This window comes from Arabidopsis lyrata, assembly GCF_000004255.2.
Source record: "Arabidopsis lyrata subsp. lyrata unplaced genomic scaffold ARALYscaffold_3, whole genome shotgun sequence".
Lineage (NCBI taxonomy): Eukaryota > Viridiplantae > Streptophyta > Magnoliopsida > Brassicales > Brassicaceae > Arabidopsis > Arabidopsis lyrata.
Genome location: NW_003302553.1, coordinates 21,254,944 through 21,267,988, shown reverse-complemented (window position 1 = coordinate 21,267,988; position 13,045 = coordinate 21,254,944). Strand labels below are relative to the sequence as shown.

Sequence of the window (13,045 nt, the reverse complement as noted above, 5' to 3'; positions counted from 1 at the left end):
ATGTGCTATTGTGTTTTCCTCATTTGACAATTCTAATTAAAAGATGATGTGTAAAAAATAAAAGCTGAATCAAATTAATGAAATGATTTGATTGGAAGATAGAAAGCTGATGTGTCAGCTCCAGAATAGCCTAAAATGCTGACGTGGCGGAAGGATGGAGAGGGTTGGCCTCCTTTCATATATATATATATATGATTTTTTGCATCAACTAGATAGCATTATACATTAGTATGGATAGAAATATAAAATTCTTTTAATTTTATTGTATTTATGCTTAAGCTTTTCTAGTTTTGTTATGTTCTTTTTGTTTGATATATTTATTTATATATATAAATATAATGTAAGACATATAATGTAAGGCATACAAAAAATATTTATTTTTATATATATTTTTATTTTTTTCAGAACCAACATTATGTTTAACGTCCAAATAATAACGTCGGTTGTTGAAAAATTATTCACGTTGATTATATAACTGACGCTATGTTTATTGTGCGTTTATTATTTATTTTGTTATTTATGGTCATTTTGTTTAATAAAAAGAAATATTATAATTAAATATAAATTTTTAAGAAACAGTTGACCAATATCAAATCTTCAATTAATTAAACAAGTAGTTCTACATGAACATAAATATCTTAGAAAAGTTCTACATACACATAAATATTTTAGAAAAAAACAGTCAAATCCATGATATATCATCTAGCATGCTAATCTTATAGCAGTCTGAAAAAATAAAGACTTCGAGGAGAAGGTACAACATATGCATATTGTTGACCGTGCAAGATTCAAATGTTAACATAAGAACAGAACAACAATGAACCATATAGAGGAAAAGTCCAATTTATATGTAAATGCAAAACCTTTACTAAGTCTCACAAAACAGCTAAAGCATCAAAAACTTCCCGTGGACAAAACGTAGAGAAAGCCATAACATCAAAATTGTTTCATACTTTCATTTGTATGTTATTTCTCTATAAAGGAACTCAATTCCACTGCTAAGTCAAGATTTTATGTAAAACAAGACTAATTTCCATAAATGTTATTTTCTAACATTAGTGATTCAATAGCATGACGAGAAATGAACAGATCCAAATCCAAAACAACTATGGGAAATGTGAATTATTCATCTTTCGACATTGAAATTGGAAAAAAAAATCACTAAAGATTGAATCAAATCCTTTGTTTTAAATCAAAAGACTTAGAGCATCTCAAATGCCTACTTCTATTTTAGAGCACCTTTATTTTGGAGGTGATTTACGAAATCGATTTCAGAGCAATCGACGATGCAAGTTACGAAAGTTTCCAGTGTTCTCCAATATCGAAATTTCAGTTTATGAAAGGCATTCAAAAGGAAAAATGATTACTAAAGTTGAATTTAAATGAAATTATTTTTCTTTATCGGTATTTTTCACACAGCTCCGATGAAGCTTATTTGTGATAGTAAGTATGCTCTTCATATTGCTGCAAATCCCATATTTCACGAATGTACAAAACACATTGAAGGGGATTTCCTACACATTGAAGGGGATATATTATTTTGCTCACTAGGATGTAATTGTCTCAAGTCCACATGATTTAAAATTAATTTATTTGTCCTTGTTTCTCATGATTTCCGATGCTGGTTGCTCTACCGGCGTTGTAGCATCCTTTTCCGAAAACATCCACTATGTCTGAATACACCCATCTATTTTATATTCTTATCTAGAGTATGAATGATGATCTAGAGACGTGACCGCCCCATACGCACAAGGAAGCCTAATCCTCGCTACATCGATTAGTGGGTTTAGATGTCTTACGGTTTTGGTTTTAAAGTTTTACAATTGATTTGGATATTGTTGCTATCTCTTGGTATTTTTCCTTAATGTCACTATGGTGTGGATACGCCTAGCTCAGAGGAGTTGAAATTAATGATTTCATCGGGAGCGACTCTCTTGCGTTTATATCTTTCTATACCTTGAAGAAACACTTAGGAAAGGACTCTAAGAGGAATCTAAGAGCTTCTGATATGCGTGCTTCACGGGTGATTATCCCATTAAGCCCGTATAAGTTAAAGTGAAACTAGGAGGAGGAGATTTCATTGTTGTCGGTCTCTTTGGAAGCTTCGAAAACATCGACGCAGGTTGGGTTCGATAATGAGAGAGAGCTAATGGTGATTAAAAGATCTTTACTTACATTCCAAAGTATTTTCTGTAGAGTTTTTATATGCGCGGATCGTTTGATTCTTTTAGCTAGAACTTTGACACAAGCAATTTAACAAGTTCCCGGCCTCTAACCGGTACGTCTCGTGTGGGACTCTCCCCACAAACTTCACTATAAGGTAAAAGGTATATTACAAGGAGCTTACAATCTCAAACACACACAAAGAACACAAAGATAAAGACTCAAACTCTCTTTGTTTCTCTAACTCTCGGCTTCTTATTTTCTCTTCTCCGCTTCTCTATGTTTCTCTCACGTCTTCTCTTACGGCACTCTCTTTTTCTACCTTGAGACCTAAGCTGCTGCAATCCTTTTAATATATCCAAACCCTAACGTTGCTTTCTGTTGCAGGTTCCATGGGCTTGACAATTACTTGGCCCAGCTTCAACATGAGAGGAAGACTTTGGTATTTTGGGCCAGGGAATAGAAGACTGTAGCCCATTATCTCACATTGTTTGTATTTAGATATCTTTTTTATGTTGAATGGGACAAGGGTGTTGTTATGGTTTGAATCTTAAAAGATTTTGATCTCTTGTATCATTCTATGAATCCAAGCTTTTTTTATAAAAGAATTGAATCTTTCTTGTTAAGTCATCAAGTACGCGTTGTAGATTGGCTTACACCTTAAAGTTGAAACGCGTTTTAGAGCTCAGATGCTGTTGCGGTTGTCCGAGTTTTTGAAAACGAGTCTAATGAAGATTCTAACAATTATATGACTGGGTTTTCATATTTTAGCCAAGTGAAGCGAAACTGCACATGTTCAAATTGTTTTGTTAGATCCAGAAACAAAGGTATTTAAATATAGTCTAATGAAAATCTTTCTAAACTCCTCTATACCATATCGTCATATTTCTATCGATGATAGGTTGTTCTATTACTAATGATAGATTGCTCTTGTCGATGATATTTTTTTGTTTGGATGATGATATATACGTATATATTGTTCTGTTGATGATGTGAATTGTTTGTAATCTCGTTCTACTTTTAAACTATATGTATACAGGTCCGATTACAAGATCTAAAGCTAAACTTTGGCTCATACCAGACTAGCAATACATATTTAGAATGATCCTTATAGGTCCATGGAACTCTTAGGCATTGGTAGATCATAACATTGTCCGTAGTCACCAATTGGAGAATTATATTAATCATTAATGTTCATTAAATTTGCCACCGATTTTACATTACTTGCATTTTGATCTTTAGTGACAAACTTAGTCCACTGGTTAAAATCAAGCATTGGAAAATCAAACATTTGGATTTTCACAGATTTAGGTCAGAACTAGTAATTACCAACCAAGAAACATTAAAGTTTAGTCACATTGTATATAAAATTTTACTAAAAAATTCCTTAAACATATAGTTATGCAGAGCACATACCTTGTAGTCAACACCAAGTTTGTATAAATAAACTTTCCAGCCGCGTTTTCAACATGTGATATGTTCTAAGTTTCTGAAAAAAAAAAGTATCATTTTTATTTTGGCTGGCATTGGATTTTCTTAATTATCTGTAATTCAAGAGATAAAAGATGTCTCGTGAAAGTATATATACATTTTGGGAAAATAATGGGATGCGATAACTTGTTTAGTTTGACAATACCGTCCATGTATCAATGTAGCAATAAAAGTAGGTGTTTATATATGTGTTCTAGACAGAAACAGATGATCCACTTGCTTTGAGCCAGTCCACTTTATTGAAAACCATGGGCACCATATAAATTACTAGAAGAAAATTAAAAAAAAAAACCATTATTGATCAACTGATTTATTAATCCATTTAACCAATATTACTAGTTGTTATATCATAAATATCGATCCATTTAACCCATATTAATTAATTTACAACTAGTTTGTTGGGGGCTGGATTGCACCCCTTATTTTAGCTCGGCCCAAATCAAGAATAACTTAATAAACATCAAGCCCCAAAAAAGCCCATAAAAGTTGGTCCATGTTTCTCTCACCAGCTTAGTTTTCCTATAAATAGAGAGGCATCTCATTGAAGAGAGGGGGAGGAAAAAAAGGAGAAGAAATCCATACTAAAAACGTCTTCAAGCTCTTCAGCTCGTCATCAAACTATTCAGCTCGTCATCAAGCTCTTCAGCTCGTCTGCAAGCTATTCAGCTCGTCATCAAGCTCTTCAGCTCATCATCAAGCTCTTCAGCTCGTCATCAAACTCTTCAGCTCGTCATCAAACTCTTCAGCTCGTCATCAAGCTCTTCAGCTCGCCTGCAAGCTATTCAGCTCGTCATCAAGCTCTTCAGCTCGTCATCAAGCTCTTCAGCTCGTCATCAAACTCTTCAGCTCGTCATCAAGCTCTTCAGCTCGTCTGCAAGCTATTCAGCTCGTCATCAAGCTCTTCAGCTCGTCATCAAGCTCTTCAGCTCGTCATCAAGCTCTTCAGCTCGTCATCAAGCTCTTCAGCTCGTCATCAAGCTCTTCAGCTCGTCTGCAAGCTATTCATCTCGTCTTCAAGCTCCTCAGCTCGTCATCAAGCTCTTCAGCTCGTCTTCAAGCTCTTCAGCTCGCCTAACGATCCAGATCGTCAATCTCATCTCCCGGCTCGTCTAGCTTCTCTGTTGACTGCTCAGCTCGTCCAGCTTCTCAGTTAACAGCTCGGCTCGTCCAAATCGTCCCCAAGCTATCCAGCACGTCAACAGATCGCCTAGCCGCAAATATGGCCTAGCTCCCACTTGTTTTAATATGAACTACGAATGGCTTGATCCCTTTCTAAGGGTACGTAGGCAGTCTTTCACAAGACGCAGCTATAAAACAAATAAACTCTATGTTTATCGCGAGAACGGCCTAGCTCCCGACCTTCAACGCAATGAGAATGTTTTTCCCTTATCAAAGAACTTACAAATATACTTTGTTGAAATTCGTGCATCAACATAGTTGTTACATATATATTATATCTGGCAAATTGTATGTTTTAAATAAAGTAAATATGCATGGCATTTTGTAGGAACTAATTAATTAAATGATATCGTTCTTGAAATAAAGAATGAATATTGGTAGCTAGTAACAATCAAAAAAGAAAGAAAGGTGTAATATAAAAGTCCAAGTCATCAGTTTTACATAATGTAAAAAAATGTGTAAGATACATATATTAATAGGATATAGTAATTGTAAGCTAATTAAATAATGAAAATAACGAATCAAGTTTACGTAAAGCATTACGCTTGCCGAGAATATCACAACGATCCATAACGGATAAATGATCAAGTTTCACATTACGTCATTACCTAAAACACAATTATATATTCACGTACGCAACTTAATTATGCTTACTCTAAACAGAAGATAGTTCACGCGGTTCTGTTTTTTCTTTGTTGAAAAAAAGGGCTCGCTAGTTAATGACTGTATAAAGAAAGCACTTTTGAGATATTTGTGAACTTGCGAAAGAAGTTGTTAAATCTGTATATATATATATATCACGCTTCTCTCTAAATAACTCATATTCATATCATTAAAACACTAAAACACGTTGGTTTCTTTCTCTCTCTCTCTCTTGATATTTCTTTTAACTTTTTCTCGCTAAGTTCAAGATGAAATCCATGCTTGTAGCCATAGAAGCCAAGGCCGCAGCTGCCAAGGAAAACGTGCGCGCATTGGAAAATGACATTTCCTACTGTTTTCCTACGAAAAACGTTTGTAAAAAATATTCTATAGGAAATCTATGTATTTAGGAATTTTGTAGGAAAAGTTCGTAGAAAAATGCCTAGGAAATTTTGTAGGAATGTGGAAAGAGGGGTTTTGACCATTATTCTACGAAATGTTCCGTAAGCAATACGATCCTACCATTTTTCTACAAAACATTTTTCACTATTTACCTACCAAACTAAGTTTACCATTTTCCTACGAAATGTCTTCTACCAGTTTCCTACGAGTTCTAATTTATGTGATTGAAATCTTAATCGATCTATGCTTGAGTCTCGTCTTCATCTATGCTCGTGTTGGTCGGGTCATTCGAGATCGTCGGAAATCCCGGTGATTGAATTTGTGGAAACTGTTGGAGGAGGAGCAATCTGTCATGGATTTGAGTTTCCTTTTCAAGTTCCCGGTCCTTGAATGTTTGAATCTCCTCATGTAACTTCGAGATGTAGCGTGGAGCTGTGGACGATGACGAGTACGTCATCAAACAATGTACCGAACCCATAATGTCGTCCTCTCACTTCGGGAACTTGTTGTAATTGTATAGCAAATCATAATAATTAGCTACATCTACTAGATGAACAAGACAAACAGAATCAAAAGAATGAGCTAATTGTACTTACTTTAAGCATGACATTGTTTATCTCCTCTTGTGTGTAAGTGTTTGACTGAACAGGGTCATTTCCTTCAGCTTGGCGTTGAGTATCTTTTTGTCTTCTTATCGTTAATAGTATGCATCTTCTTGTTTAAGTGACTTTCTTCCATAAAGTGAATCATTTTAGGCTCCTTCCCATGTTAAGTTGTCTTATTTAAGTCGTAATTATCTCTATAGTATTTTTGAAGTAAATTTGTTAACGGGTGGATAAAATTGTGATCCGATAAATTTGGTACCCGATTCGGATATTTCATATTTAGTTTGAATCAGGTTATAAAAACCAAACTCTTACACCAGATATTTAACAATATAGAAATTTAGAAGGTTTGGTTAAAATTTAAAATTATGATTCTCCTATCATCTTTGTTTGATCTTTTTTAATTGTTTCGAATCATCATATAATACATAAAGTTAAAAAAAAATCTCAAAAAATATTTCTGCATATATTATGATTCGAGATTTTAAAAATGGACATATGTTACCCAATTGATGAAAAAAGTGTGTGTTCAACGTTCAACATTGGCTAAATGTTTAGACAATGATTCAGAATCATATTATAAATAAGATCAAGATAAATCCAAATCCGAATGAACATGAAGCTTAACTCAACAAACATCCAAATTTAAAAGTTTGTATACGGATTAATTCTGTCTTTAGTTTAACTATTTAATTTTATCAGAGATATTAAATTTTAAATCTTAAAAAGTTTTAAATATTATAATTGATATACCAACAATCAATTAAAGGTTTATAATATTATGAACATTTGAACAAAAAAATAATAATAACAGAAGGATTTTATAGCGGGACGGAATTTTGAACCAACATTAAATAAATATATATATATATATATATATATATATATATATATATATATATATATATATATATATTATTAATCCGCCGTTTTAGTACGGGTTAAATCCTTAATTGATTATTTTTTAACACTACCAATATTATATTAGACATATCAAATCAATCTGATTTAGAAAAGATTGTATAAAACCAAAAAAGTATCATGGTATACCGTTACTTACAAATAATTATAAACTATAAAATATAAATATCTTATAAAATAGTACAAATTGCAAACTTAATATATAATAATTAATCATTAAATTTTAAAATTCACAATTTTTTAGAAAACAAATAAAGAAAAAACTTTCTCATAATGATACATCGTAGATGTGGTGGTTGCTAAAAAAAAATGATTATTTTCTCACCTAATTTAAATCCATTCTTTTGTGTTAACGCTTTTGTTCTATCCCTAATTACATAATTAACAAATTAACATTGACTTATCATTCGAGATTATCACAAATTCACAATTCACAAGCATAGACTCAAAACAGCACCGACTTCACAAATCACAACTGGTTTTCCCTCGCACGCAAATTGAAGAAAACAGTAAGAAATCTTTACTTCCGATTTGAAATCTCTTATTCAAGTTCCTATTTGTGATTTAAGAGAGAAGAAAACAAAAACTATGGAGTTAGAGATTGTTTGGTTGGTTAGAGCCGCTTGGATCACCGTTTGGGTCGTCTCTATACTTCCTTTGGTGATTGCTTCGATACCCACTTCAAAGCTTAACTCTTTTCGTGAACTCGTTTTGAGTTTCGCTGGTAGAGGCAAGATTCTTCACCCTTCTTCTCAGGTATTCGTCTAAAGCTTGTAACTTTACCAAATTTCTGTGAAGTTTTGAGTTTGTATATCTGGTTGATGTGAAAAAGGTTTGAACTTTGTTCTTATAATCATCATTTTGTCACTTTTACTTTTAAGTCTCTGGTTTCAATTTCAGAACTGTTCTGTTTTTGGTTGTTAAAAGTGGAAAAGGGCTTAAATTTGTTTTAGTAACTCAGATGTGTAATTCTCTCTATATGCAGAAATTTACAGTTCCACAGAAGTTCTTTGCTCACTTCTATGTGATTGGAGTGGTGTGGACGACTCTTCTTCTTGCTGCAACTTGGATGTATGCTTGCGAAATGGCGCCTTTATCTTCTGAGGAGTTCCAGTTATCCGACATTGCAAGCCGTTTAGCCGGAGGTTCAGATGTTTTCTCTTTTCATAAATCTCATATGACTCCTGTTGAGGATCGGTTTGAAGTGTGGCGAGCGGTATTTCTACTTCTTTTGATGGAAATACATGTCTTGAGACGGGTTATAGAGTCATTCTATGTATTCAAATATAGCCCTTCCGCTCGGATGCACATTCTCGGTTATTTCGCAGGATTGTTGTAAGTCTCTTAAGAAACTTCTTATATTATAGTTTGATTGTCTTTTTGTTTGGCTTTAATTTGTGTTTTTACAGTTTCTATGTAACAGCACCTTTGTCACTCTGCTCCAATATTGCTCCAGAGGTAGCAAGATTTGTAGGAAATCAAGTGGCTGAGTTCATTGCTAATGGGAAAAGCCATACTTCAGCACCTGAATTAAGTTTAGTAATGTGTATAAGTCCTTTGATGAAGCTTGGATCAGTCCAGTGGATTGGTGGAGCCATTTTTCTCTGGGGATGGATACATCAGCGCCGCTGTCACGCCATTCTTGTAAGTTTAATAATTAGTTTTTGCTCATTGTTTCTGTTTTTGATCATGTGTACTAAACGTTATTGCAGGGATCGCTCCGGGAAAATCCGAGCCAAGCGAAAGAGTACATAATTCCGTATGGGGATTGGTTTAGGATGGTCTCTTCTCCGCATTTCTTGGCAGAAATCGTAATAAATCCTCCCTACTAGATATATTAACTTCTCTTCTTCTTTTTATAACTCTTCTCTAATGATATGATGCTCTGAAATTTAGGTTTTATATGCGGGTTTACTGATTGCGAGTGGAGGAACAGATATAACCATCTGGTTACTCTTTGGTTTCGTGGTATGGTGCACTCTCTTATTTGCAAGATCCACTAATGAAATGCTTTGTTTCTGAAGGTTGTTTGTATTTTGAAAAATTGTGTATTTGTCTTTTTATTGTGTTTTTTCTTGTAGGCTGCTAATCTGACATACGCTGCTGGAGAAACACACCGTTGGTATCTCCGAAAGTTTGAGGATTATCCGGCTAATCGGCATGCCATTTTCCCTCATGTCTACTAAATGGTTAAGAGAAAGAACACAGCTTAGCCGAGTTTATACAATGGTTGAATATTTCATGTTTCTGTAAATGCTGAATTCTGAAGATCATAGATTTGTGGTGCTTTGTTGTGTTATAATTTAGCTATGCTTCTCAATTCTCATCTTTATGATACTTCAAGAATGTGATTTTGGCATTTAGCCGTCTTTTACAGTGACATGAGTTCGACCGTTTACTCGGCCAGTCTAAGACAAACATCTCATCAATCTTAGCAAATCTGAATTTACAAATTCTAATGTAGGGCCTGATTGGTTGTGTCTTTAGAGTTTTTCCACAGCCATATTTTGGTCTACAGCTATAAAGCCACATCAATCATACTTTACATTTAATTTTCAGGTCTACAGCAACATTTTACTTTTTTCCTTTTTTTGGGCTGTAGAAACGTCAAAAGCTACAGCCGTAAGTTTTGGGCTTTGGAGTATATTTTTATTTAAGTTTTCTATTAATAACAAATTTGATAAGAAACCCTAGCTTAAGAATTACTGTATATATATAATAATCAAACCTTGAGCAAAGGCAGCCACAGCAGAGAGAAGAAGAAAGGTTCGTATCTTTCATAATTTTTGCCCATCCCTTCTTGTGTGATTTACATAACCAATTATTAATTAGTGATTTTTTTTGTTTTGTTGCTAATTGTTTTCTACGTGTTTAGTGATTGTTTTTGTTTTGTTGCTAATTTTATTTAAGTTTTAGATGGTGTTTTTTTTGTTTAGTAGTAAAATTAAAAAGAAAAATCAAAATATATTCCTAATATTTATTTCATGTTTTCACTTTAAAAAATTCACAGCTATTTTTACCAATCATGCTTTCATTTAATTCTACAGTCTAAATTCTACAGCCTAAATTCTACAGCTACAGCAGAAAAATCTATAGACAAATTTCTACAGCTAAAATCCTAAAGCTACAGCCGCAACCAATCAGGCCCGTAATCTTCTATTCTTCTTAGTCAATGAATATAAGTTTGCATGATATTCTTAGAAAAAAAAAGAGACTTATATATGCGATTCTAATTTTTTTATCATAACTATTTGACGACGATTTGGAATGAAAAATGTTGGTTTTACTAAATTACCTACGTAACATTCCTAAATCCAAGATTTTGGAAAATCTTGCTCTTCTGAAATCAATTTAGGGTTGTTTTTTTTTTTGATTTTTTATTTATTTTAAAGACACTTTATTAAGCACTAGATATGGTTGACCCGGTCGAAATTATCATTCTTAACTTTTAATTTTATATTTGTAAGCATAACTAAAATTATATAAACATATATATTTTAGATAATGAAACATTTTGATTATTATTTAAATATAGATTTATAAAACACTATTTGTAGTTATGTTATACTAATTATTAAATCATCTAATATAAATATTGGCCTATTTATAAAATAATATTTTTTTTTTGCTGATTATAAGTTATGAAGTCATAAATGTTTATATGTTGTATACTTGTATTATTGAATTTTAATAAGTTATTTACATCTATCGGAAGAATGTATTACACCTTATAATTTCAATGTGTGCAAGATGAAAAAAAACCAGTGACAATAAGAAAAGATGAAATCATTTAATTATGTGGCATTATCAATTTTTGGCTTATATTAACCATTTCTTCGTTTTCTCTTTATTCCTTCCGCTCGTCGGCGAGAAATTGTCAAATCTCTCTATTTCTCTCATTAGATTTTTCTTATTTTTGTTTGAACTGCTCTTTCTTTCTCCTTCTCTCCCTCTTTTTCCCCTATCTCCATTTCTTCCTTTCTTCGAACATCACCACCGAGTCTCATTACTCTAACCCACCACCACAAATAAATCTCACTACTATCACAATAACCACCACCATCAATACCGAATCACGCTAATTTTGATCCACCACCTTCATCAACATTTATCGCCGCCACCACCACCTAGCTTTAGCCATCGTCATAAACACCAACACTACTGTTATCGCTTCTTCTTTTCTTTCCCCAACTTTTCTTATTACTCCACTTTCTTCTTCTTCTTCGACATCAGGGCAAGCCTCTCCGACAACAACTCTAGTCTATGCCTATCGCCGTTCATAATTCTTAATTTGCCACCATTGCCATATATTCTTTGGATCTGAATATCACATGCTATTTTTAGAAAACCATCGTGATTTATAGTGTTTTTTATAATTGACATGATATATTTACAGCAAATGATAAATACATGTAATTTTTACATGATCATATTATTTTTTTAAATCACACAATCACCACCTCTGTAACCATCAACCACCACCATCATACTATTTTATTAAATGATATTGTTGGATGCCTCTATTTCATCGTCTGAATTCTAATTTTGATTTTTTTCTCATATTTTTCGTCTTATTAGTATTTATTTCATGTTTTTATTCACCAAATTAGAATACGTAGTTTTATGTTTGTCTTTTATTTGATAGCCATTTTGAATTTTCAGATATCTGAAAAAAATTAGTTTCCAGAACTTTTTTAACTCATGGCTATTTCTTTAATTATTTTTGAGTCAAATGTTAGTTACTTATATTATCCTAAAAATACTTTATAACCAAAAAATGAGAAAATTGGAAATAAAGGATAAATATTTAAGTATTTGTCCATATATGAATTCTATGAACAAATATCAACTATTCCTAAACTACCCCTTGCATAAGATTGAACCAATTGTTTCAAAAATAATTAAAAAATAATTAATAATTGTTTCTGCTTTAGTCTTTCTTGCTCTGTTTTTGCATTCATTTATTTGTTCTGTTTCTGTCATTTGTTTTCTTAAAGCTATTTATGCCAACGATGGCTAGCAAAACAGTTTCTAGAGAACTGATGTATATATTTTCATTATTTTGATATATAAATTACACATTCAAACAAAAAAAAAATAATTAAGAAAAATATGTATTAAAATGATAAAGAAGACACGAAGATATATAAAATATCAAAAATATATTGTTTTGTTTTCGTTTTAGATGGATAAAATTTGATTTATAAAGTTTAGAATATGTCTTCTGAAATTAGAATGTATATTCTATACACTCAACATGTTCTACAAAATTTAGATTATGTATTCTACACACTCTACATGTTCTACAAAATTTAGAAGTCATTTCTGTTCTACGGTATTTAGAATACTAGTTTCTACGACTTTTAGAATACATATTCTATATTTTGTTCTTTGTTCTACAAAAATTAGAATATGTTTTCTAACATTTACTCATGTTCTAAGAATGTTAGAAAACATATTCTTAAGATTTTTTTTATTCTATAAAAATTAGAAAATACATTCTATCTAATTTAGATTTTTTTTTTAAAAATCTTAAATTATGGAAATTGAATATAGTGAATTTGATTACATCTTCAAATTACAGAAGTTGAATTCTGAATACTTTAAAATTCTTTATACCTAAGTGAATAAATTATAACACA

The 13,045-nt window shown here is 32.2% G+C and overlaps 1 protein-coding gene across 1 annotated transcript; it reads left to right on the top strand.

Moving 5' to 3' along the window:
• The first annotated feature begins 7,816 nt into the window (after positions 1-7,816).
• On the top strand, positions 7,817-9,779 carry LOC9322122 (polyprenol reductase 2). Its single transcript, XM_021032352.1, has 6 exons — positions 7,817-8,159; positions 8,389-8,738; positions 8,813-9,047; positions 9,116-9,214; positions 9,300-9,371; positions 9,485-9,779. Exons 1-6 carry the CDS (start codon positions 7,992-7,994, stop codon positions 9,587-9,589), a joined length of 1,029 nt encoding a protein of 342 aa, XP_020888011.1. The 5' UTR covers positions 7,817-7,991; the 3' UTR covers positions 9,590-9,779.
• The last annotated feature ends 3,266 nt before the right edge of the window (positions 9,780-13,045 follow it).